Source organism: Tupaia chinensis, unplaced genomic scaffold (genome assembly GCF_000334495.1).
Source record: "Tupaia chinensis unplaced genomic scaffold, TupChi_1.0 Scaffold144982_1, whole genome shotgun sequence".
Taxonomy (NCBI): Eukaryota; Metazoa; Chordata; class Mammalia; order Scandentia; family Tupaiidae; genus Tupaia; species Tupaia belangeri.
In genome coordinates, this window is record NW_006204841.1 from 185,375 (window position 1) to 212,891 (window position 27,517).

At 40.2% G+C, this 27,517-nt stretch overlaps 1 protein-coding gene, 1 non-coding gene and 1 pseudogene across 4 annotated transcripts in view; 2 read left to right on the forward strand and 1 right to left on the reverse strand.

The window, feature by feature from the left end:
• Positions 1–645: 645 nt before the first annotated feature.
• PDCL2 (phosducin like 2) overlaps positions 646–27,517 on the reverse strand; it is a 31,668-nt gene continuing 4,796 nt past the window's right edge. The window contains exons 2-6 of one of the 3 annotated variants that reach the window (XM_006167686.1): positions 18,977–19,097; positions 18,130–18,220; positions 8,397–8,540; positions 4,402–4,610; positions 646–863 (exon numbers count right to left, since the gene is read on the reverse strand). In XM_006167686.1, coding sequence (XP_006167748.1) covers positions 709–863; positions 4,402–4,610; positions 8,397–8,540; positions 18,130–18,220; positions 18,977–19,097 — 720 coding nt within the window. In that variant the 3' untranslated portion in view covers positions 646–708. The remainder of the gene's footprint in view (positions 864–4,401; positions 4,611–8,396; positions 8,541–18,129; positions 18,221–18,976; positions 19,098–27,517) is intronic. The other 2 variants (XM_014583880.1, XM_006167687.1) reach the window with 2 other exon arrangements.
• LOC114005940 (uncharacterized) lies at positions 16,664–16,791 on the forward strand (annotated as a pseudogene).
• LOC114005941 (U6 spliceosomal RNA) lies at positions 27,275–27,381 on the forward strand. Its single transcript, XR_003547733.1, has one exon. It is a non-coding gene; the product is annotated as a U6 spliceosomal RNA (small nuclear RNA).

A 27,517-nucleotide genomic window follows, 5' to 3' on the forward strand; every position in this document is an offset into this window, starting at 1 on the left:
CCTCAAATTTGATGGGACAGAGAAATGGAGGAAAAAAGATTGTGGCATGACCATACCCCAATGCTGGGGGGAGGATGGTTCTCTCTCATTCTCTGGCAAGCACACTTTTCCTCTGGCAATAAAAATAAATAAATAAATAAATAATAAAAATAAAATAAAATTGTTGGTTTAAATTAAATGAAATGTCTGGGGCTGACAGGTGGCATGGTGGTTAAAGGTGTTGGATTCCCACATGGCTGACTGCGGTTCGAGTCCTGGACCTGACGGCTTGCTTTCTCACTTTCCCTCCCTCTCTCTCTCTCTCTCTCTCTCTCGCTCTATCCCTCTCTGGTCAAATTAAAATAAAGTTAAATAAAAATAATTTTAAAAAATTAAATGAAATGTCATGGTTCTCTTTTTGTTATTTTCATTCATACAACTCTTTGGAAGTGAGCAGGCAACAACAGAGAGCTTGTAATATTTATATTTTTATCCAATATGGGTCAGAGAAAGAATAAGCTACAGGAAAAAATTGAGATTTAGTACATATTTCTAGTTTTGTCAGGAGCAATGAGTATTAGGAAATAACTTTAAAATTTTGAAATGATGTGTAAATTATAAATCAAATATGAAAATGAAATAAATCTATACATTTTCTGATCTCTGAGTGTAAAGGCAATAGTGAATAAAATATACATTTCACAGTCAAAAGTGATTTATTCAATATTTCTATTTGTTATCATTATCACTGTTGGAACTGTTGCTGTCATCATGAATAGAAGTATTTCTAATTGAAGACACCATCGTATCTATAATGCCTTTCTTTGGGTTTTCTTCCAAATCAGTCTGTATTGCTCCAACTTCTGCCAGCTTCCATTCAAGTTCTGCAATATATAACCCATTATTAAGATAAAAATCTTGGGAAAAAAAATGAAAAGAAACATTTATCATTTATATAAAACAGCAGCTGACTCATGAAATTAATATGGAAATGGTGTAATTAAAACTGAACGACAATGAGAAGTGCTACAATATCAAAATATACATTGGAAGTGACAAAGTTTACTTAAAGAGAGAAATTATGGTTAAAATGCTTATGTAAAAATGACTTAAAATAAGTGGTTTAAAAGTTCAAGTCAAGGGGCTGGCAGGTGGTGTTGATGGTTAAGGGGCTGGGCTCCCACATGATCGACCACAGTTCAAGTCCCAGATCTGGCAGCTTGCTTTCTCACTTTCTCTCTGATCAAATTAAATAATAATAATAAATAATAATAAAATAATTCTTTTTTAAAAAGTTCAGGTCAAGTGAACCAGCAGTTAACGTAATGGCTATGTTGCTAGACTCCCATGTAGTCGACCGCGGTTCATGAGGCTGGGCTCCCACATGATCGACCACAGTTTAAGTCCCAGATCTGGCAGCTTGCTTTCTCACTTTCTCTCTGATCAAATTAAATAATAATAATAAATAATAATAAAATAATTCTTTTTTAAAAAGTTCAGGTCAAGTGAACCAGCAGTTAACGTAATGGCTATGTTGCTAGACTCCCATGTAGTCGACCGCGGTTCATGTCCCGGACCTGGTGGCTTAAAACTCACGCCGGACGCATGTGCGTGTGTGCCCAAGATCCCGAGAGGAGAATGGAAGAGAAGGGATTGCGGCGTGGCCATCCCCCCTGGGGGGAGTGATTTCTCGCTTTCTGTCTCTATGTCTCTCTCTGTCTGTCTGGCGAGCGCACGCGCCCTATAGCGAAAATCTCTCAAAAAAAGAAAAACAAAAAAAGTTCAAGTCAAGAATCTAAGAAAGGGGCCAACTTTCTCTCTCTCTCTGGTGGGCATACATGCCCTGTAGCAAATTAAAATGATAATAAATAAAAATGAATATATCACTTTTTTTTATCTAAAAAAAAGACAATAAAGTTAGCCCAAGTAAAGCAGAAGGAAGTATATAATGAAGAAAATACTTAGGCAAAAATAGAAACACAAAAATGATAAAGATGACCAGCAAAATTAAGAGCCATTGGGGGGGGCAGCAGGTAGCATGGTGCTTACGGTGCTGGATCCCACATGACCGACCCCTCGATGATTTTCTTTTTTTCTTTTTTTTTTTTTGAGAGGTTTTTGCTATAGGGCCCATGCGCCAGAAGCTGAGGCAAGAAGGACATAGGGAGTTGTCTATTAGGTATAAAGTTTTCTGAGGACATCATGCCTGGGGAAATAAATCAATCACAAAGACAAACACTGTAGACTAGTGTTTAAGCGAACTGAATCCCACACCACCAACCATGTGGTTTAAATCCCCGACCTGAAACTTGAAAAACATGCCGGACATATATGCATGTGTGCCCCAAAGCTCGAAAGGATGGAGGAATGGAGGAGAAGGGATTGCACTGTGATCACATCCCATTGAGGGGAGGGGGTGCTTTCTCCCTCTCCCTCCTCCTCTGTCTGTCTCTGGTGAATACATGTGACCTCTCGTAAAAACAAACAAACAAAAAATTATATTGATCCACTTAGATAAGGAATCTAGAGTAGTTAAATTCATAGAGACAGAAAGCAGAAGGGTGGTTGTCAGGAGCTGGAGGAAGGGAAGAATGAGGAAGAGTCATTTCACGGGTATATTGAGTTCCAGTTACACAAGATGATGAGTTCTGGAGATGGTTGACAGTGAGGCAACAGTGAGCGTCCTTAATGCCACTGAACTAAGTACTTAAATACCTAAAAGGGTTACAGAAGTAAATGCTATGTTACCTCTTTTTACTACAATTTTTAAGCCTCTCAGAAAAACAAAAGCAAAAGGACCAAATATGTACAAATTCATGATAGTGTTTGCTTCTGTGGAAGCAGGGAGGGGAATAGGACTAGGAATGAAAAAAACAGGGAACTTCAACTATATCCGTAACACATTTTTTCAAAACCATGCAAACAAATAGTTGAAACATGTTCACGTTCATTATTTTTGATCATTGCTAAGGTCTTGAATGTTCGTATACTGCATCCAAATGCATCTGTTGTAATCCTAACTCCCACTGTGATGGAAGTCTTTGGGAGGTGATTAGATCGTGACAGAGTCCTCATGAATAGAAATTAGTATCTTTGTTTTAAAAAAAGGAAACCTAAAAGGAAGTTGTGTGCCCCTTTTTCCATATGAGGACGTGTTGATGAATTTACCATCCAGGAAGGACTGGGCCTCACAAGACAGTGACTCTGTCAGTGGCTCAATTTTGGACTTCCCAACCTGCAGAACTGTGAGAAATGACTCTTGCTTACAAGCCACCCAGCTTGTTATTTTTGTTACAGCAGCCTGAGCAGACTAAGACAATGAATGCTTACTCTATTATTATTTATACTCGGTGTACTAATTTTTTTAATTAAAAAGATGAAGTTTAAGAAAAACAAGGTGCTAAACTGAGGGAGGTCCTTAGAGACAAGAAGCAAGAAAAAGGGAAAATTCTAGATCAGATGAAGTTTTGGAGGGCTTCCATGAAGTGAAAGCATAGCCAGTGAAAACAGCCATTTCACACAGTAGTGAGAGAAAAAGATTTTTAGTTTCATAATAGAGTTAAAACAGTTCAAGGAAATGGAAAGATCCAACAGATGACCTTAGGAGTAAAAATCATTACAGACGGGAAAAATATAAAGTCCTGCACTGTGAGCTATAAAAATTAAAATAAAATAATAGGAAACATGGTCCCTTGTTATGGAAACAAGACTCCAAGGGAATTAACAAAAGTGAATAGCATGTGACTAAGTGAAAGCGAAGTTGTGTAGAGAATATGTGGTAACAAAATTCAGTGGAGACGGGAAGACAGAGCATAAATTGGTCCAGTTTTACATAATGGGGTAAATGGAAATGGAGGAGATCCAGGAAGAAACAGGGTTTAGATGGAAGAATTTTAAGAAGAGTAGAATTAGAAGAGTCTACTTTTTTAACTTGAGGCAGGTAACCAATAAGGCTTTTAAACAGGAGCGTTCTGTTAAAAGTATTATTGTAGGAAAATTAATCTGGAGGCATGAAGAAAGATTAGAATGATGGAAAAAATTTACATCTTAAGGAAATAAACTTTCATTATTCTTTTTAATTTATGGAAGTTTTCACCTGTTTTGTTTTTGTTGTTAATTTTTAAGATTTTTTTTTTTTTGTCATAGGGCACGTGTGCTTGCCAGAGAGAGACAGAGAGAGAGGGAAAGTGAGGAAATATCCCCACTGGGGGGGGGATGGCCCTACCAACTATCCCTTCCCCCCCATTCTCCTCTTGGGATTTTGAGCATGCACATACCGGTGTCCCGCATGATTTAAAAGCTGCTGGATTTGGACTCACACCGTGGAGTCAGCCATGTGGGATCCAGTGCCTTAACCACCATGGTACCTACTGGCCCTCACCTGTTATTTTTAGTAACATGTTTTTAAAATAACATCATTACCTTCTTGTTTGAGATTTATCCCTCCACATTCAATAATTCCAATAAATTTGCCTTCTATCTGACCATTTTTATAAGCAAAAATTGTCGGTAAACAATTGTCATGGTAGTGTTGAATGCAGCTATTCACGATGGCTTTAACAAATTTAGTTTCCGGAAACTTTCTTGCTAGGAGACTAAGATGCTGGTTAACCAACAAACACATTGGGATGCTAAAAAGAGAAACAACATACTCATTGTCATTAAGAAACAAACTACTCATCTCAATCTAATAAAATAAATGAAATATCTTCATGACAAAAATATATGTATAGATAGTTTTCTGCATAACAGCATATTTTCATCCTTTATGTTATCTTCAGCAATGATGAACTGTATGTAGAATTCTCTGATTTTTATTGCAAACACCACTAAGGCTGGGAATGAAACCAGAATCTGATGCTTAACTTAGGTGAACTACATCCAACTAAGCATTTAGTTCAAGCCAGTTCTGTTTGTAGGACTAGGGAAAACAAACAAACAAACAAACAAACAAACAAACAAAAAACAACCAAAAGAAATCAAGACACTTCCAGAGATTTCTCATTCTAGACATATTCACTGGTAATCTTTAACTGTTTTAATATCAACAGCTGATGAATTTTATCTCCCTTCTTTCTTCCTGCCCCCCCCCAAAAAAAATCTGGGGGCAGCAGGTGGCATAGTGGTTAAGACGCTGGACTCCCACGTGGTTAACTGTGGTTTGAGTCCTGGGCCGGGCAACTTGAAACATACCTGCTGTGTGTGCATGAGTGCCCAAAATCCCAAAGAAAATAGAGAAGGGATTGCAGCATGATCACTCCCCCTGGAGGAGTGGTTTTTCACTTTCTGTCTCTTTGTATGTCTCTGGCAAGCGCATGTATGTCTCTGGCAAGCGCATGTGCCCTATAGCAAAAAACTCCTTTAAAAAAAAAAAATCTGACCTTTCTCCTGTACTTTCTTAGGTTGGCACTCAGGCCACAAATCTCTCTTCTACAGTGTCTAACTGTAAGCAAGTCACAGCGATTCTACCTCCTTATTTCATGTCTCTCCTCTCCTCCCTTGGCCATTGCCATACTCCTCTCCTTTTCTCTCCAGGCTACATCAGATTGCTCTAAATGGTCTCTCTGTTTTCAGTACTGGTTTGCCATATTCATCCTTTATACTTTTTTACAAAAAGAGTTCAGCATGAAAATCTCATTCCTGTAATCCTACCCTTCTCTTCTCTTCAGCTTAAAATCCTTCAGTGACTCTTCACTGTCTTCAGGACAAAGTCTGGACTCCTCAATGTAGCCTTCAAGGCTCTCCATGGTCTGGACCCTGTCTGCTTCTCAGCATTATTATCTGTCTTGCACCTCCTGCTTCAGCCAGATCAAATTGCCAAACGCCCACCAAAGAACTGTGATGCCTTTTACTCCCATTTCTGTTCAAGCTGCACACTTCATCTGAGCTACTTTGTTCATCCTGTCTGCTTCCTCCAATCTTGTAAACCTGGGGATCCTTTCTTATTTTTTTCTTATTCTTGGCCCAGACCAAGAATCACTTACTCTACACAACTTTCTGTACTTTCCCTCTCGTAAGGGAGAACTTACCATTCCTGTCTTCGATGTCTTCTCTGTGTAGACCTCAACCACACTGCCTAAAAACCTTTTTATACGTGTGGCCCTCTACTCAATGAAATTTTTATAACAGCAGAGATATATGCCTTGTGTGCATCTGCAACATCTGCAAGTTCTCAGAAATCTTCCTAATCCTAGGCAATACATTATACACATGTGCATGTACAAGATAATATATAATAATTATATGATTTGTATGCAAATTTATGGAAGCATCCCTAGAAGCTCAAAATTTCTTTCTTTCATCTTGTCAGTTACCTAGAAATTTATTGTGATTTTTGTTAAGATGCTATATAAACCCACTTTTTTTGTGTGTTTTTTTGGGGGCGGGGGAGAGGTTTTCGCTATAGGGCATGTGCGCTCGCCAGACAGACAGAGAGAGACAGAGAGACAGAAAGCGAGAAATCACCCCCCAGGGGAGATGGCCATGCCACAATCCCTTCTCCTCCATTCTCCTCTCGGGATCTTGGGCAAGCACGCACATGAGCCCGGTGTGAGTTTAAGCCACCAGGTCCGGGATGCAAACCATGGTCGACTACATGGGAGTCCAGCGACATAGCCATTATGCTAACTGCTGGTTCCCTAAGCCCACGTTTTAACCACCCCTCTGAGTTACTCTTCACTGAATTCTTCCATGTATATGTGTGATACACTTATTACTATTATAGATTTATGTTTGTTTTTCTCTTATTAATCTGTCTTTGTCAGTTTCATTTATAGGGCTTAAGCCAAGGGATCTTAGCTGGGTAGAGGGAAAAATACATTTTTTCCCGTCCAATGTTCTTAAGTTTTGAAGCTGCCTATTGAAGTACTTATGAATTAATCGTCATGCTGTGTATAATTTGCTTTGAAATGGTTCCATGAATGCATGTGCCCACACACACACACACACACACACACACACACATGATATAAATGTGACAAAATATTCATTATTGAATCTATATGGTACATTTAGGGTACTCATGTTACCATTCTTCTAATTTTCCTATATATTTAAATTTCATCATAATGAAAAGTTGTTTTTTTTTTTTTTTTTTTTTTTAGAGAGGTTTTTGCTATAGGGTGTGTGTGCTCGCCAGACAGACAGAGAGAGACAAAGAGACAGAAAGCAAGAACTCACCCCCCAGGGGTATGGCCACACCACAATCCCTTCTCCTCCATTCTCCTCTCAGGATCTTGGACATGCACGCACACGCACCTGGCGTGAGTTTTAAGCCAACAGGTCTGGGACTCAAACCACAGTCGACTACATGAGAGTTCAGCAACATAGCCATTACGCCAACTGCTGGTCCCATAATGAAAAGTTTTAAACTTACTACCAAAAGCTGCTTGTTTTTCTATGTGTAACAAGTTCTTTAAATTAAAAGTAAAACTATTAAAAATATCTAATCACTGAAGACAATAACTCTTAAAATAGATAGTTACATATGGGTGTAATATGTACATATGTTTATTTTTCATGAATACTCTTTGTTATATGTGAGGACAGAATTCTGCCTTCTTTTTCTTATTCCTGAGTGGTTTCCATGGGATCTGGGGAGTCATGCCTACAAACACTGACAGAGGCCTAGGAGCACTGACAAACCAATTTGGTGCATTGACAGTGGGATGCTAGACCCTGTCCCTGGCACGGTGTTTCATGATGACCAGAAAAAGGGAAAGTGAGAAAGCAAGCCGCCAGGTCCAGGACTTGAACCACAGTTGGTCATATGGAAGTCCAGCGCTTTAACTACCATGCCACCTCTCCAGCCCATGCCTTCTCCTCTCTTACAGTAAAGCACAGATATTCTTTTGCTGATTTCTTTTAGGAACAGAGATTTGTATTTTTCTTTTATTAATTACTAAGCTAAGAATTTCAGACTCATCTATAACCTACAGGTCTCTGCTTCCAGATTCCCATCGTTTTGGGCTGGACCAATGTAAAAATGACTTTCTGCTGAGGGCACAACCCTCCTGCACTCAGAACTATGTGATGGTAACCACTGTATCTCAGCCCCCAAGAAATGCTTCTGTCTTTCTCTGGGCCTAAGGTCACTCCATCTTGTGCTTAGAATAAACTGCATGAGATGTTATTTCTGCAGAGCTTGGTTATTTCTGTCAACATATGCTTTATAGAACCTTAAAACCAGAAACACGCCTTTTAAAACACTAGTACATTAACACTTTGAAATGCTGTGGTAATTACCTTGAGCTGGGCCAGCAGACAATGTGGTGAAGGCGCTGGTCTCCCACATGGCTGACTATGGTTCAAGTTCTGGACCTGGTGGCTTGTTTTCTCTCTCTCTGTCTCTCTCATGAGTGCGCATGCCCTATAGCAAGTGAAATAATAATAATAATAATAAATAAAATAATAATTACCTTGATCTATATAGATGAATTATAACCCACACATCTTTTTCTGCATTTGTAACTTCATTCACATACTGATTTCCAGAAATTTCTTTTAATTCCCCAAATTTTTGCTTTTTCTTGAGAGCTTGCCATTCCTGTAACCTCTTTTCTCTAATTAAAAAATGAAAATAGATTACATAAGAAAATGGACATATTCTTTTTTTTTTTCTTCTAGGGACAGGGGCTCACCATGATGCCCAGACTGGCCTTGACCCCACAACCCTCCTGCCTCTGCTCTCTGAGTAGATGGACTACAGGCACTGCCTCTGAGCCACGTGGCAAACCGTCACATTCTGAGGGTCATTCTCATCTACGGCAGCAGCATAGGGCAATAACTATAATATCCACACACATCAAATGCTTTAAATGATAGGATTACCATCAATAACCTTATAAAGCCAATTTCTCTTATTATGTGGGAATTTGAGTTATCATGAGCATTGCAAAGTAAAAGAAGTTTGCTATGAATTTTTAAATTGATTTTTATTGAAGACTAGGATTTGAATCATAGCTATAGAGACACTAGGTCAACATGTTTTCTTTCTTTTTTTTAAAAATTATTTACTTTTATTTATCATCATCATCGTTATTATTATCTTAATATGCTACAGGGCAAGTGCACTCACCAGACAGAGAGAGGGAAAGTGAGAAAGTAAGCCATCAGATCCAAGACTCAAACCATGGTTGACCACGTGGGAGTCCAGTGCCCCAACCACCATGCCACCTGCTAGCCCCAGGCCAACAAATTTTCACACACAGGTTACATACTTCATGAGGGAGAATATCTGTAATAACAGCTAACATTTATTGAGGGCTTTGTTGCTGGTACTACTTGAAGTATAGTAACTAATCTAATCCTTGGAAATACTTTTTGATGTCACTACTATTATTACCTCTATTTATATGTTCACAACTATTGTGCTAAGCTGACTCTTTGGCCAAAGTCTTTGTATTTATAATCATATCTTATAAACATCAATTTATCACAGGTAGTAGAGGAGAGTGCTTGGACTTTAAGGTCAGACTAAACTAGGTTTAAATGCAAAAGCTAGCACTTATTAGCAGCATAAACTTGGGCAAGTTTTTTAATCTCTCAAAACTTCAGTTTCCCAACTGCTCATGCGAATAATACTAATACCTACTCACGTAGGATTAAATTAGATAGTAAGTTTCTTAACATGGTGCTTAGAGCACAGTGAGCATTCAGTGTTACCTGTCTTCACCCATAGAAAACCTTAAAACTTTGTTAAACAACCGGGGGCCAGCAAAGAGGCTTGGTAGTTAAGGTGCTGGACTCACTACAGTTCGAGCCCTGGACCTGGTAACTTACTTTCTCACTCTCTTTCTCTCTCTCTCTCTGTTAAGCAGCACATATGCCCCATCACGAATTGAAAATATATATATATAAAGATAGTAAGCAAAATTTTTAAAAATTTGGTTAAACCACCTTCTCAAAATTTATATACTTTGACCATTTAGGCGTTGAATGCTTAGATTCATGATACAAATCCGAATGGTTTTTGACACATCTGCAAGTTGGCTAACACTTAGTGATTCTACACCTGTAAGCTTGCTAGGGGGTACATATTCCTTCTTTCTGTGTATATTAAGTTTATTTTCTTATTTTCTGCATTCTCTCTGGGATCTGCAGCCTTAGACTCACTACAGTTCGAGCCCTGGACCTGGTGACTTACTTTCTCACTCTCTTTCTCTCTCTCTCTGTTAAGCAGCACATATGCCCCATCACGAATTGAAAATATATATATATAAAGATAGTAAGCAAAATTTTTAAAAATTTGGTTAAACCACCTTCTCAAAATTTATATACTTTGACCATTTAGGCGTTGAATGCTTAGATTCATGATACAAATCCGAATGGTTTTTGACACATCTGCAAGTTGGCTAACACTTAGTGATTCTACACCTGTAAGCTTGCTAGGGGGTACATATTCCTTCTTTCTGTGTATATTAAGTTTATTTTCTTATTTTCTGCATTCTCTCTGGGATCTGCAGCCTTAACCATCGTAGAAAGACCGCCCTTCCCACGGATAGCTAATTTCAAGAGATGGCAAACACTCCGTAGGTAGCATGCTCCTCACATGCGAACAACCAACCCAGAGTTCATATCCTCAACCACCTCCTTTGACAGGTTAAGCCACTGTCCTTCTGCCTCAGTTATCCCAGGCCCAGGTAACAGAGAGCTTGGGACAGTCCATCCAGCCCAGAGCACACTAAAATACTTCAAAATTCTTCAAACTAGCCAATCCTGAACCTTGCCTTGCGTTTCCTGCGGAAACCTTAATAAAGGCTTCTGCCCATGATTTCCTCCTGCTCCTTTTGACTCCGGACCAATTCGGGTGTTTCCCTGTGTGGTCCTTATGTAGCATGTCAAGCCCCTCTCCTCTTAGAAATTGTGACAAATATCCTTCCAATGGCAATCATCTCTTGATCATACTGAATAAAAACAAAACCCTGGGTACATTTGAAATGCTCTGGCCTTATGTCACACATTGGAAGCATGTCAGGTGAGCTCTCTCACTACTTAACAAGTAATCCAAGCAAAATGAAGCCTAAAGGAGAATGCCAGGAGTAGTAACCCGGGGTAGGACTTTCTCACAGGTTTACACTGAAGGCCTTCAGCTTTCCTCCAACTGGCCCAGATGCTCAGAATCTAGAGTTAACTCCAAAGACCTCATGGGGGTGCTCTACTTTGTTTACACTGAGTATTAAGTACCATTATCACGAATATTCCTCAACTTGATCTGTCTTGATGTTTTTGAAATTTTAAGATGTTTTACTCAATGGATGGCACCATGTCCTACTTAATGGTGTAGTTGTCAACTACTTCTCTTCCTCCTCTCTCCCACCGGCTCCTCTTTCTCATCTTTTGTTGTCCTCTCAGTAGAATTGGGCAGGGGAGAAAGGCGAACACATGGGCTAGTTTTTCTGTCAGGAAGTTACACAGCATTCAATGGCCTACATTTTCTGCCAGTCATATCGGTTGGAATTCAGTTGCATAAACTAAAAGGCCTGTAGCTATTTTAAGCAGAAAGGCACTTAATCTGGGGAATTAAGTACTTTACAAACCCAATAGAAAGACAGAAGGAGCAGGCTCTAGGATAGGGTACCAGGAAAGAACCCCAAAACAAAAACTGGTCTGCCAAGGCTTCCTCAGTTTTTTGTTTTCTTTCTTTCTTTCTTTCTTTCTTTCTTTCTTTCTTTCTTTCTTTCTTTCTTTCTTTCTTTCTTTCTTTTTTTTTCTTTCTCTCTTTCTCTCTTTCTCTCTTTCTCTCTTTCTCTCTTTCTCTCTTTCTTTCTTTCTTTCTTTTTTTAGGAGAGTTTTTTCTATAGGGCAAATGTGCTCGCCAGAGAGACAGAGAGACAGAAAGCAAGAAATCACCCCCTAGTGGGGATGGCCACACCACAATCCATCCTTTTCTCCGGATTTGGGGCATGCATGCACACACACCCGGTGTGAGTTTTAAGCTGCTGGGTCTGGGACTCAGACCGCAGTCAACCATGTGGGAATCCAGTGATGTAACCATTATGTCATCTGCTGATCCCCTGCCGAGGCTTTCTCTGTTGGATTGTCAAAAGTCATGATGTGCTTTTGTAATGGGTGATGCTAGTATATCTTTAGAAGTACTAGAGTCATTTGCATCTGTTATTGCTATATCATTTGACAGCTGACAGTTCTAGCTTCATTATAAAAAACATAAAATAAAAATTAAGCGATTTGATTGAATTTTGGAGATTTTACAAGTTGAAGATGGAAGACCAAACTGCATTTTTGCCCTGATTTACTGTTTTACTTCTATCAAGGGAAGAACGCGTGTCAAGCTTGTGAAATTTGCGTAAAGTTGATGGTGACAATGCCCTACAGAAACATCAGTGTCAGCGATGGTTCATGGAATTCCATGCTGGTGATTTGGATTTTAGCAACGCTCCTCAGTCAGGTAGGCCCACTGAAGTTGATGACTACAAAATAAAGGCACCAATTGAGTCAAACCTGTGTAACACCACACGTGAGATTGCAGAGACATGGAACACCCACCATTTAAGTGCTCACGAACACCAGACTTAATTGAGTTCCAAGTCTGAATTTCCTGTGGGTGTGTCCAGCAGAGCCTAGATCACATTCATTACCTTTGCTGCAATACATTCTAAGAAATGTAGGTCCAGTTTTTTAGCCTCTGCAGTCCTGGAACATATACCAAGAGAAATTGGAACATTTGTCAAGGGAGCCAATTCATTCCATCTGCTATAAAAATATACAGCAGATATATTTATGGCTACATATAGATTTTTCTTCATTTACCTATAAGAGTTTTTGAGTTGATCCCTTTGTTATTTTATAGCTGGTCATTTACACAGTAGTATTTTGTTTCCTCTGTTTTGACAATTACATTTTTTCATCTTGTCCTAAGGCACCAAATAGAACCCATAGTAAGAGATGATGGAGACCAACTCATCTTTTTCTCATCGTTGATAGTAAATTTTAATGTTTGTTAAAATCTTTATAAAGAAGAAGAAACGCTCCTTTACTCTAACATCCTAATAATTAAAAAAAAATATTTTGTTGCTGAGGCCAGCAGGGGGTGTAGTGGTTAAGGTGCTGGACTCCCACATAGCTGACCATGGTTCAAGTCCCGAACTCAGCAACTTGAAATTCACATCAAGCATGTGCACATATGTGCCCAAAATTCTGAGGAGAATAGATTGTAGTATGGCCATCCTCCCTGGGGGGAGGGGGGTGATTTTTTCACTTTTTCTCTGTCTCCAGTGAGTGCACATGCCCTATAGCAAAAAAACAAACAAACAAACAAACAAACAAACTCAGTTGCTGTTTTCATTTTACTTTAAAAGAGGAATTTGCTTTAAATCTGCACTATCAAGATTATCACAGAATTTTCTCCTCTTAGAAAAAAGTAAAATTTGGAAGTCTACAGGTTCAAGTAGAGAAATTAAAATAATGCCATAATATGGTGGTGACTAAATTTGTTATTTTGATGGGGAATATTCAAGTAAAGAAACTTCTATGTATGCTATTTTAAATTTCTGTGGCAGATTCTGGTGGAGACGTCGTCATTATAGCATCATCCTCTGGGACTCACGGGAAGGCTACATTTGCAGCTTTTCTTTCGTCCCAGATTAGGCTCAAAAGACTAGCTTACGGTCAATGAGACAGGAGTGAAAGGGTAGGCCCATTTCTATGTCCCATGCGATCTTTTTAAATATTTCTGCATTTTATTTATTTTTAATTTTCAGATTAATTTCACATTTTACATAAAGTTTCCATCCATGTGATCTTTTACACTGTCTCTCTGAGCCACATGGATGAAAGCAAAGGGTTCCGATGTGTTGTAGCCTATAATGAAAAAATCCCAGATCCATAGTTATTTCCCAGTAGAGAGCTTCTCAGGAGAACTGTAGGACATGAATTGAAAACTTCTGCAATCATCACCACTATTTAATTCAAAAACGTTTTTATCACTCCAAAACTGGAACTTTGGAGGCCAAACCATGGTCCAAAGTATATCATAGTAATAAAGTCTTTGTCTAGTAAGTCTGACACCTGCTTTTTCATAGGCATATGTTCTGTCAATTAAGTTTGCTCTTGTAAATGGACCGTATTTTTCTGCTTCTTTGTATGCCTTGTGACTTTATTTCCTTTTTTTTTCTTTTTCTGAAAACTAGACATTTGTAACATAATGTGTTAACTTTAGAAATCAAATTCTTCTCCTTCCTTGTTCGAGTTTTGATTTTAAATTGCTTTAGGGTATCTCTGCTGGAAGCAGGCCAGACCTGAGGTGTAAACTTTAAGGTATCATAAGCAATGACTTGCCATATTTCTCCATATACAATTGTTTTTGAATGTCAAAAAAATAAATAAAGGATGCAGCCCTTTTATATATCCTGGAAGTTGCCTGAACCAGTGGAGGCTGACACAATAGCACCCCACCTCTGTTCTTGTGCCTCTATGTTCAGAAGCAGTGATCTATTCTGAATCGGAACACAGAACCCCAATATTTGGAGGACAAGATTCTTATTACCCATCCTGGTTGCGTTAGGCTGTGTCAAAAACAGTTTGTCACCCACACAGCTGCGCGTAGTGGGGCAACAGATGGGTAGCAGTTTCTGAACTGAGGGCTGAACTCACGTGATATTAACGATTTACCGACCAAGCTTTCCCCTGGATGCTGCAAACATTCAACAGACTCCAGACTTCAAAAACAGTCGCGTTAAACAGTTTCTGCCCTCCTTAGCATGACATGACAGGGGTTACTTGATGTTAACACGTATTATTAGTGATGGTAATTTTGATCATTTGCCTATGATGATGTCTGCCAAATCTCTCCACTATAAACTTACTATTGGGTTGTCGGGAAAATCATGACTCATTTTTGTTTAGAAAAGCATAGAAAAATACATCATGATTTCCCAACAACTTAATATTTCCTCCGTTATAATTACTAAATATTCAGGGAAGACTCTTGGAGCTTATGCAACTATTCTGTTTCTGCTTAAACTTTTTGTACATGTACTCTCCAGAGAGAAACAGAGAGAGAGGGAGAGTGAAAAATTACCCTCTGGGTGGGGTGGCCATGCCACAATTCCTTCTCCTTTCTCCTCTCAGGATTTTGGGCATGAACACATAGCACCCAACATGATTCTCAAGTTGCTGAGTCTGGGACTTGAACTATAGTCAGCCATGTGCAAGTCTAGCACCTTAACCACCATGCCATCTGTTGGCCCCATGGCTTAAACTTTCAACCATTTATTTTAGCATCCATCAGGTCTTGCCCATGCGGAATTATCATCATGGAGTTCCAATGGTAATTTTTGTTTGTTTGTTTTCCTCTTTTCATCTCATCTTCATTCAAATTAATATTTATTATCATGCTAGGTAAAGTCTCTTTACAATCTAAATGATGTATAGCAATTAAATGTGTAAATAATAATTAAAATTAATAATTAAAAATTATTTTAAAAAAAGACAAAACATTTAAAAATTGCTGTTTATTAATTAAAATTCTTCAGTAAGAAAAAGCTGTGACTTCTCATTTTGTTCATGAATTCAATTACTTAGGTATATCACAGAGGCTTATGAATATGTATTTTATTATTTGTTTTTTAATATTATGATTATTTATTTTGTCAGTAGAGTTGTTCCAGATTTGAGCACTGAAAGTTCTTTCAGTTTGGTTCCTGGATCCCTCTCCCTCTTTGCTTAGTACTTTATGGCTTTCTGGCACCACACACACTTCAGACTCATCTTGTACTTTCTCAGCCCACACTGTGAAATCAAGCAGTACTCCAAGGAGCACTGGTTCCTTTTATTGGACAATAGCATTTATAAACCAAGATCTGGGTGCTAGATATGCTCACCACTATTGCAATATTACTGCTTCGAACCCCAGTTCGCTGGTTTTTAAATGTTAAAACAGCTTTCCATTCCTAGAACCAATGCTATTTGATCAGGCCTTATTATTTTTTTCTTAAATGATTGTAGTTAATTCACTAATACTTTCTTTTCTTTCTTTCTTCCTTTCTTCTTTCTTTCTTTCTTTCTTCTTTCTTTCTTTCCTTTCTTCTTTCTTTCTTTTTCTTTTTTTTTTTTTAAGCTTTTGCCATAGGGCTGGTGTGTTTGCTAGGAAGAGAGAGAGAGGGAGAGAGACATTGAGAGGGTGAGTGAGAAATCACTCCCCAGGGAGGACAGCCATGCTGCAGTCTCTTTCCTTCTATTCTTCTCTCAGGATTTTGGACATGCATGCACATGTGCCCAGTGTGAGTTTCAAGCCACCAAGTCCAGGACTTGAACCACAGTCAGCCATGAGGGAGTCCAGTGCCTGAATGAGCATGGCTCCTGTTGGGCCCAATTTACTAATATTTTCTTAAAGATTTTTGTGTCTATATTTATGAGAGAATATTAGTGCTGTTTTGCAATGTCTTTGTGTAGTTTTAGTATCAGAATAATGCTAGCCTTGTAAAATATCAATATGTTGGAAAATGTATGAACTTGCACTAATTTCTAAAATAATTTGTTTAATATTGGCAATTCATTAAAATAATAGACACTCTAGATAGACATCACATCAAAAGGAAAATAATGTCCATCTTTTTGCTGGTCTTTTATTGGTATTTTTCACTTTATTATATTTAACTTGACGGAATTTCACTGCATATTATAGGACACTTTCCTTTTTTAAACAAAGGCAAAAAATTATGAAAACAAAGCTATACTTCCAGGGATCATTTCTATAGTTTGTTATTAGAGGAGCTTCTCTGATCATGTAGAACAGCAATACAGAAACTCAGAAGAAAAAAAAAATGATGCAATTCCATTTGATATAAAAGGAGTTTTAAAATGTTACTTAAAATTTAGTTGTTGTTTTTTTTTTTTTAACTTTCTTAGGGTACACACATTCTCTGGAGAAAGACAGGAGAGAGAGAGAAAGAGAGAAAGCACCCCTCCCGGGGAAGGACCACAGTCCCTCCTCAGCCCCTACTCTTTCACCCTTGCCTCAGGATTCTAGGTATGTACACATACACATACATGTGCATGCCTGCCATGTTTTTCAAATCACTGGGTCCAGGATTCGAACTGCACTGTGGGCCATATGGGACCCAGCCACCTTAACTACCATGCCAACTGGCTGGCCCCTAGTTTCATTCTTTAAAAAATCTATTCCTTAAGACGAAAATGTTTTAAGAGATATTTATTTAATTTTATTTATTTATTTTTTAAAAATTTGTTATTGGGCACATGTGCTCACCAGAGAGAAAGACTCACAGAGAGAAAGAGAGAGAGAGAAGGAAAGTGAGAAAGCAAGTCACTATATCCAAGACTCAAACTGCAGTAAGCCTTGTAGAAACCCAGCATCTTAACCACCATGCCAACTGGCAAGCCCTTAGTTTCATTCCTTTAGAAATCTATTCCATAAGATAAAAATTCTTAGTTTCATTCTTACAATACATGTTCATTCAGAAATATACTATATGGACTGGCTTGGTGGTGCAGCAGTAACAAGCTGCTCCAGCAAGCCAGATCCACACAGAGACTGAGGGCTCAGTTCACTGGTCAGCTGGTAAACACCAAACATCCATGGTCCTGACTGGCTGGGAAGGCTGGGGTACTGCAGCATGGAACCCTGTTGAGGGATCTTGTCTTTCTCTGTCTCTCATTAATACACTTAAAAAAAAAAAAAAAACGGTAGCTGGTGTAATGGTTATATCACTGGACTCCCATATGGCCAACCGCAGTTCAAATCCCAAACCTGGTAGCTTGAAACTCATGCTGGGTGCATGAGTGTGTGCTCGAAATCCCAAGAGGAGAACGGAGGAGAAGAGATTGTGGTGTGGCCATCCCTTCGGGGAAAGGGGGTGATTTCTATAGCAAAAATCACTCTAAAATGAAAAAGAAGGAAATAAAAGAAGAAAATCACAAAAGGCCCAGCCATGGTAGCATGTGACAGATGTTGCTGCTCAGCAGACTGAGGCCACATGGGCAGCCTGGGTTTGATTCCCAGCCCACCCTGAAAAGTCCAGTGTAGTGGCATACTCTTTAGTCCCAGTTAATCAGCAGGCTGAGGTGGGAGGATTGTGACATAATGAGACCCTATCGAAAAACAAAAACACGCTCCACACACACACACATGCACACACACATAAGCAACACAAATGAATCACTATACTATACCTATATATTTCAATAGCTCGCATATCCTCTTCATCAAATTCATCTTCAGCTTCCTTTAATTGTCCAAGAGTCATCTTTTCATATGGTTTAACTAAAACAATATACATTTTAGGTAGCCAAATTGTTTAAAAACATACTTTTACTTTGTAGTCAATGTCCAGAAAGAACAGTATCTTAGATAGATGAAGATGAATATCTTAAAATAAACTACAACAATCAGCTTCAAAATAGCTTTACATATTATAGAAAGTATAATATTAAAATGTTACTACTGCCTCAAAGTTCACAAAACTAACAGGCTACATTTAAAAGTAAATGAGAAAATCAATTAAACCCCATAAATTCAGATTTTCCACAAGTATCCAAAAATCCTGACAAATAACACATACTATAAAAAACAATCAAAATAGAAGTTAATCACAGGTAGAGGGATGTGGTAGAAGAAACTCACTAGGACAAATACCAGAATGTTTCAGCTCTGAGACTAATTAACATGTGATTTTCAACATGTAAATTAGGTTTCAGTATTTTTTTTAAAGAATTATTTAATTTTATTTATTCATTCACTTATTTTAATTTGGTCAGAGAGAGGCACAGAAAGCAAGAAAGAGGGAAAGTAAGAAAGCAAGCCACCAGGTCTGGGACTCAAACCTTGATTGGTCATGAGGCAATGTCCAGTACCTTAACCACCACGTCACCTGCTGGTCCCCTCAGTATTTTAATTTTGAAAGTATGAATGGAGTTTGTTTGAAATCATTTCCAATGTCCTCTCCCTTCACATTCCTGTGATTCATTGTTACAACCTTAGTTGCCCCTTTCATCCAGCCCACCAGATGCACAACTATACCCATCGCTTCTTTCTGTAAACGCAAAACCATTTCTTCAATTTCATCTTTGGGCTCTTCTTTTGGAGGAAGAATGCCAAAATCTCTTAAAATGTCATTCCACTCTGTATCTTCATTTGGGTCCTATACACACACAAAAGAAAGAAAGAAAGAAAGAAAAAAGAAATCTACTAACATCGTTGTACGTTTTGTATGTATTAGTAGACTTGACTGCTATGTAGCACTTCCAGGCTTGGAATTGCTCATGAACCCTAAAAACAATTGGATAGCTAGTTTTGAAGAATGGAGCACAGTAGCCTATTTCTTCTTACTTTCCAGTGAAATTCAGGTTATGTACTTTATTAAATTTTTTTTAATTAGAGGGGCTTATGGTGCTTGACAGAGAGAGGAGGAGAGAAAGCAACCCCAATGGGGTATGATCATACCACAATCCTTTCTTTTCCATTTCACCCTACTGTCAGGATTTGGAGCATGCACACACATGCCCAGCATGTTTTTCAAACTGCCAGGGCAAGGATTTGAATTGTGGTCAGCCATGTGGGATGCGGCTCCCCTAACTACTAGGTTACAGGGCTGACCCTGGTGTTAAATATTTTGATAAACAAAATGCATTTCCTACAGCAATGTTATACTAAGTAGTTTTTTAAAAAATTAAATTAGGGAACCAGCAGTTAGTGTAATGGCTATGTTGTTGGAATCCAATTGAGTCAACCGCCGTTCGCGTCCCGGACCTGGTGGCTTAAAACTCACGCCGGGCGCGTGTGCATGCGTGCCCAAGATCCCGAGAGGAGAATGGAGGAGAAGGGATTGCGGCATGACCATCCCCCCTGGGGGGTGATTTCTCGCTTTCTGTCTCTGTGTCTCTCTCTGTCTGGTGAGCGCACGCGCCCTATAGTGAAAATCTCTCAAAATAAAATAAAATAAAATAAAATTAGAACACATATACCAAATATTAAGGAAGTAAGCTCAGAAGTTGTAGAAAATGACTATCATGGGAAAAAATCAGTTCATATCATGCACAAATATTAGGTATGGTTTCTTTTTTCTACATGAGAAGTTAAGACCTTTACATGAGCTATATTGCTTTATTGGTCTCTCACTCACAGGTTACATTTTCTGAGGTCAGTAGTCTTTCTTTTTACTTTAATTTGCCAGGATGGGTATTCTCACCAAAGACAGAGAGAGAGGGAGAGAGAGAAAGAAAGTACCCCTCACGAGGAATAGTCATGCCACAATCCCTTCTCTATATCTCTCCTCTTTGGATTTTGGGCTCACAGGCACATGCACATGCACCTGGCGTTTCTCAAGCCACTGGGTCTGAGACTCGAACTGCACAGCCAGCCATATGGGATTCAACTGCCTTATCATCCTACCATGAGATTGCCCAAGGCCAGGAATCTTCCTAGGGTTCAATTCCTAATCATCATATCCTTTCTGTGAAAGGTAGCTGGTTTTCCTTGCTACATTGTTGTTGAATTTTTAGTGGTGGCTTTTCTTTTTGTTTGTTTTGTTTTGCTTTTTGGAGAGGTTTTTGCTATAGGGCATGTGCACTTGCCAGACAGAGAGAGACAGAGAGACAGAAAGCAAGAAATCACCCCCCAGGGGGGATGGCCACACCGCAATCCCTTCTCCTCCATTCTCCTCTCGGGATCTTGGGCACGCACGCACACGTGCTCAGCGTGAGTTTAAGTCACCAGGTCTGGGACTCAAACTGCGGTCCACTGCGTGGGAGTCCAGCGACATAGCCATTACGCTAACTGCTGGTCCCAGTTGTGGCTTTTCTAAAGTTTGTTTATCCTACATAGCTGTTGCCTTTCCAGCCTGTTGTCTACATTCCCTGACACTACCAGAGAAAGAGAGAACTCGGTTACACCGAGTGAATCCTGCGGCAAGGTCTCAAATGGCTCCGAACGACCTCACCTCCTTCATTAGGGATAGGAACTGTGGCTTGCTTCTGAACAATGAAGATGGCAACAAGAAGGAAAATCATTTCTGTGATTATGTTCCGTCAGATTCTGTCGTCCTGCCAGCAGGCGCTCCGGCTGACCAGCTTTCCTGAAGCAAGCTGCCCTACTGCAAGGTGCCCTATAGAGAGCTTGGGCTAAGGAACGCGTGGACACCAGTAAGGGAGGCCTGGAGTCCTCAGTCACATAGCCCAGAAAAACGGAATCCACCAACTACCATGGGAGTGGACGTGGAAGGGGATCCTTTCTCTGTTATACCTTCAAGCGAGGCCCTGCATCCACTCTGGCTGACATCATTTTTTTCTTGATTAATGATAGAGTGTCTGCATGCAAGCAAGAGAGAGAGAGCGAGAGAGGGAGAGAGAGAGAGACTGAGAGAGGAGCCCCTTTCACAGGGTCTGGTCATGCTGCAATCTCCTCCTCCAGCCTTGCAGCCATTGCATCCTGAACATCAGGCATGTACCCAGCATGCTTCAGGTTGACTAGGCTGGGATTCGAACCAAGATGACCATGACAGAACTAGCTTCCCTTGAGCGGTGAATTCCTACAGCACCATCGAGTCAGCCCTGGCTGATGTCTTGGCTGTAATCGGTTTTCAGAAGACGATGTTGAAGATTATCTGTCTTTTCATTGCCTGACTACGTTTAAGATTTTCTATGTCCATAGTTTCCTGCCACTTCGCCATGATGCATGGAGGTATGTATTTCTTCCGATTTATTCTACATGGGTTCATTGGGCTTTCTAAAGGTGCAGAATGGTATCTTTTAACATTTCTGAAAAAAGTCTCACAGAAATTCTCTCTCAAATATTCCTTGACCTCTTTCTCAGGTCTATTAAGATGTCAATTAAACGTATGTTAGACTTTCTTACCCTTATTTCTTAATTCTTTGAGTATTTTTCCTATTTCTATTCCTTTGACATGATAAACCCATTCACTGATCTTTTTATTTTTCTTTTTTGCCAGAGAATGAGTGTGCTCGCCAGAGACAGAGAGAGAAAGAGAGAGGGAAAGTGAGAAAGCACCCCCCCTTAGGGCATGGACATGTGCAATCCCTTCTCCTTACATATGCACACATGCCCAGAATGTTTCTCAGGTCATGAAATCCAAGACTCAAACAGGAAAGTTGCCCATATGGGATCCAGCCACCTTAACTGCCAGGCCACAGGCTGGCCCCACTAATATTTTTTATTTCATTTGCTATAGTTTTTTTTTTCTTTTTTTAGAGAGAGATTTTTTTTTCTTCTTTTTTTTTTGGAGAGGATTTTGCTATAGGGCACGTGCGCTCGCCAGACAGACATTGAGAGACAGAGAGATAGAAAGTGAGAAATCACACAAGCCACAATCCCTTCTCCTCCATTCTCCTCTCAGGATCTTGGGCACGCACGCACACGCGCCCGGTGTGAGTTTAAGCCACTGGGTCCGGGACTCGAACCGCCATCGACTACGTGGGAGTCCAGCGACATAGCCATTACGCTAACTGCTGGTCCCAAGAGAGATTTTTGCTATAGGGCACATACACTCACTGGAGAGACAGAGAGAAAGAAAGCGAGAAGTCGCCCTCCCCAGGGGTATGACCACACCGCAATCCCTTCTCCTCTGTTCTCCTCTCGAGATTTTTGGGCAAGGACACACATGTGACTGGCATGAGTTTCAAGCTGCCTAATCCGGTACTTGAACTGGGGTCAGCCATGTGGGAGTCCAGCGACATAACCATTATGCCTTCTGCTGGCCCCTGCTCTTTCACTTTCAGAAATTGCCCTCCCCAGGGGTATGACCACACCGCAATCCCTTCTCCTCTGTTCTCCTCTCGAGATTTTTGGGCAAGGACACACATGTGACTGGCATGAGTTTCAAGCTGCCTAATCCGGTACTTGAACTGGGGTCAGCCATGTGGGAGTCCAGCGACATAACCATTATGCCTTCTGCTGGCCCCTGCTCTTTCACTTTCAGAAATTTTACTTGGGCTGGCAGGTGGCATGGTAGTTAAGGTGCTGGACGCCCACGTGGCCGACCACGATCTGGCAGTTTGCCTTCTCACTTTCCCTCTCTCTCTGGAATAAACACATAAAAAATAAATAATAAATAAAATAATTCTTAAAAAAAAAAAAGAAATTGTACTTGGCTCCTTATCAAACATTTTTACTGTAAAAACATTCAAATGATAAAACTTCCTATTTTAGTGTTTCCCCAACTTTTAGGAAAAGCTGTGTGTATAAGATTCTTGTACTTCTGCATCATCTCAATTGTCTCTTCTTTATATTTGCCCTTGTTCTTTCTTCTCGGGGAGATTTGGCTTTCCATTCAAGGCTCTTTTCGCAGTCTTTGTCCAGTTTCGCCCCGTGATAACCACCTTGCTGGGCTGAAAGCCCACGCGGCCAGTCGTGCCATGAGCCCTCCCCCACTGCACCCGCGGATGTAGATGACACATCGCTTCCTGTGAACTCGGACTGCGTGACCAGTCTGCTGACCTTTATAGTGTCCTTGCACAAACTGAACTTCATCCTTCTTTTGGATGGGCATCTGTCGAACATGGTACTTCTGCCTCTGCTCTTTGGAAAGAGGGGAAGACATCACCTTTCCATGAAATGCTGTTCGCAGTTCTCGCTTCAGTCAGAAGTCACAAAAGGACTGAACTTCATTTTTGGTCACTGCTGCTAGCAGTGGCCACAAAAGAGCCATTTTTAATGATTTTTAAGTGTACAGTTCAGTGCATTGTGTACATCTCTGCTGCCGTGTGGCCATCGCCACTGTGTCTTTCCAGAATTTCTCATCCTTCAGAACGGAAACTCTACTTGTTGTTATTTTATCCTTTGACAAATTATAATTGTCTGTAATTATGGGTTCATTGTCATGTTATGTCATTGCACAGACTGTGCAATGATTGAATAAAGCTAATGAATAGACTCACCCCATGAAACACCCCATGTGTATTCCGCCTGACTAACTGCAACTTTCTGCCTTTTCGACCAATATGCCCTGTTCCCTGATAGCCTCTGTTAACCACTGTTCTAATCTGTTTCTATGAATTCAGTTGTTTTTGATCCCAAATTTAAATAAGAACATGTAGTTTTTGTCTTTCTGTGCCTGATGTCTTTCACAGCACAATGCCCTCCATGTTCATTCACGTTGTTGCAAGTAACAGAATCCCTTCCTTTTTAAAGAGTAAATAGTATTCCATTTCCTCTCTATTTTTTTAAACCCACTCATCCGCTGATAGCTACATAGTTTGGGTCCATAATTTAGCACTTATAAATAACGCAAAAATGAACATGGCAATGCACATGTCTCTTCAACACACTGATATCAAGTCCTTAGAATATGTATCCAGAAGTAGGATGGATGAATTCAATAGCAATTCTATTGTTTTTCCATATAATTTCCACAATGACTGTATTAACTTACATTCCCACCAACAGAGTACAAAGGTCACCCTTTTCTCCATATCCTTTCCAACATTTGTGATCTTCATTTGTGATAACAGCCACCTGACATGTGTGATGTCAACTATCACTGTGGGCTTAATTTGCATTTTCCTAAAGATTAGTGATATTGAGCATGTTTTCATATATCTGTTGAACATTGGTATGTCTTCTTTTGAAATACCTATTCGGGTTCTTTGCTAATTTTTATTTTTTTATTTTTATTTTTTGGAGAGGTTTTCACTATAGGGCGCGTGCACTTGCCAGACAGACAGAGACAGAGTGACAGAAAGCGAGAAATCACCCCCCAGGGGGGATGGCCACGTCGCAATCCCTTCTCCTCCATTCTCCTCTCGGGATCTTGGGCACGCACGCACACGCGCCCGGCGTGAGTTTTAAGCCACCGGGTCCGGGACGCGAACTGCGGTCGACTACGTGGGAGTCCAGTGACATAGCCATTACGCTAACTGCTGGTTCCCATCCTTTGCTAATTTTTAAATTGGGTTATTTGTTTTCTCACTATTGCGATTTTTGAATTCCTTTATATTTTATATTTTAGATATAACCCCCTTATCAGATGTATAGTTTCTTTCAATCTGTAGACTGTCTTTTGACTTGGTTGTTTCCTTTGCTATGCAGGAGTTTTTGTTGTTATTAAAGTGTATCTTATTTACCATAGAAAGTGCATGTACATTCACGAGAGAGAGTACTTTCAATAGGGCCCTATCATGCCACAGTCCCCTTCCTCCAGTCCTTTAGCTCATTGGGATCTTGGGCCCATGTGCAAATGCCCAGCATGTTTCCAGTTGGCTGGCCAATCAGATCAGAACAGCAGTCCGCCATGTAATTCCTAGCACTGCACTCCCTTACCGATCGTACCATCTAGGCTAAGCCTGCTGTTTAATTTGATGTTAATCTCATTTGTCAATTTTTGCTTTTGTCATCTGAACTTTTGAGTTCAAATCTTAAAAATGACCAACATCGGGACCAGCAGGTGGTGTGGTGGTTAAGGCCTTGGACTCCCACAAGGCCGACCGTGGTTCGAGTCCACACCTGGCAGCTTGCTTTTTCACTCTCTTTCTCTTTTTCTGTCTCTCTCTGGTGAGTGCATGTGCCCTATAACAAATTTTAAAAAGAATATTTCATAAAATAAATAATTCATTAATAAAAGAAAAAGACCAATGTCATGAAGTTTTTTTCTGCGTGTTTTCTTCAAGATTTTTTAGGCATTTGGTGCATCCCTCTTTTCTCTTGGTGGCAGAAACTCTTCTTTTTTTTTTTTTTTTTAGAGATTTTCACTGTAGGGCGCGTGCGCTCACAGACAGACAGAGAGAGACATAGAGACAGAAAGCGAGAAATCACCCCCCAGGGGGGATGGTCACGCTGCAATCCCTTCTCCTCCATTCTCCTCTCGGGATCTTGGGCACGCACGCACACGCGCCCGGCGTGAGTTTTAAGCCACCGGGTCCGGGACACGAACCGCGATCGACTACGTGGGAGTCCAGCGACATAGCCATTACGCTAACTGCTGGTTCCCGGTGGCAGAAACTCTTCTTAAAGGTGGCCCAAGAGACAGAAATACAGACTATTGCTGTGTTTAAAAATAATCACGGGCCAGACTGGGAAAAAGTCTGAGAAGGGAGCAGTTTGTTGGTGGAAGCGTGTAAAATCAGAGTTCATGTGACTGAGACGCTCAAGAGGTTCGGACAAGCTGATAAAGAACAGAGTATGTTGGGACCAGCAGTTAGCGTAATGGCTATGTCACTGGACTCCCATGTAGTCAACCGTGGTTTGAGTCCCGGACCCGGAGGCTTAAAACTCACACTGGGCACGTGTGTGTGCGTGCCCAAGATTCCAAGAGGAGAATGGAGGAGAAGGGATTGCGATGTGGCCATCTCCCCTAGGGGTGATTTCTCGCTTTTTGTCTCTCTGTCTCTCTCTGGTGAGCTCACATGCCCTATAGCAAAAAAACCTCTCCAAAAAAAAAAAAAAAAAGAAAGAAAAAAAAGTAAAAAGAGAAGAGTATGTTCAGTTCCAATCATCAAAAAATTTTGGAAAGAACGGAAATCTTAAACCAAGAATGGAAACAGTGAAGGATACAGCCTGTGCACACCATGACTTCTTGTTGGGTGACCAGCGACTTGGATTCTCCAACACAAGTCATCCCATTAAAGACTGTGAATGCAGTTGCTTCAGTACCCATCATGTATTCTTGGTCTCCCTACAGCAGAATTTGATGGTGGAAGATGAAATTGTTTTACATAACATTCCTTATATGGGGGTGAAGTTTTAGACCAGCATGGCACTTTCACTGAAGAGCTAATAAAAAATAATGATGGAAAAGTACATGGGGATAGAGAATGTGGGTTTATAAAGGATGACAAGTTTGTGGAGCGGGTCAATGCTCTTGGTCAGTACAATGATGATGACGACGATGTTGATGGAGGTGACCCTGATGGGAGAGAAGAGAAACAGCAAGATCTGGAGAGTAACCGAGATGACAAGGAAAGCCGCCCACCTCGGGAATTTCCTGCTGGTAAGATTTTTGTAGCCATTTCCTCCATGTTTCTAGATAAGGGCACAGCAGAAGAACTGAAGGAAAAATGTAAAGAACTCACCGGGCAGCAGCTCCCAGGTGCACTTCCTCCTGGATGTACCCCCAGCACAGACGGACCTAATGCTGAGTCTGTTCAGAGGGAGCAGAGCTTGCGTTCATTTCACACGCTCTTCTGTAGGCGGTGTTTCGAGTATGACTGGCTCCTACATCGTAAGTGCAGTTAGTGTATGTTTTCACTTTCTTTGTTGTGGAGTTATGTCTGAAAGTAGCCTGGATAGTGCTGTCATTCATAACAACTAGAACTGATCGTTCGCTCTTTTAGTTAAGATGCAGCACCACGGGAGGATGCCAGCATTGTTGTGCTCACTTCGGCAGCACATATACTAAAATTGGAACGATACCGAGAAGATTCGCATGGCCCCTGTGCAAGGGTGACACGCAAATTCGTGACACGTTTCATGTTTCGGCTATTTTATAGTATATTCATTCTATCCACAGAGTTTCATGCCTGAAGTCAACTTTTGTTCACAGATATGTATATATCAGCTGAACTTACTATTGAAAGTATTTAGATTAATTAAGATATTTTGTGAATCAATACA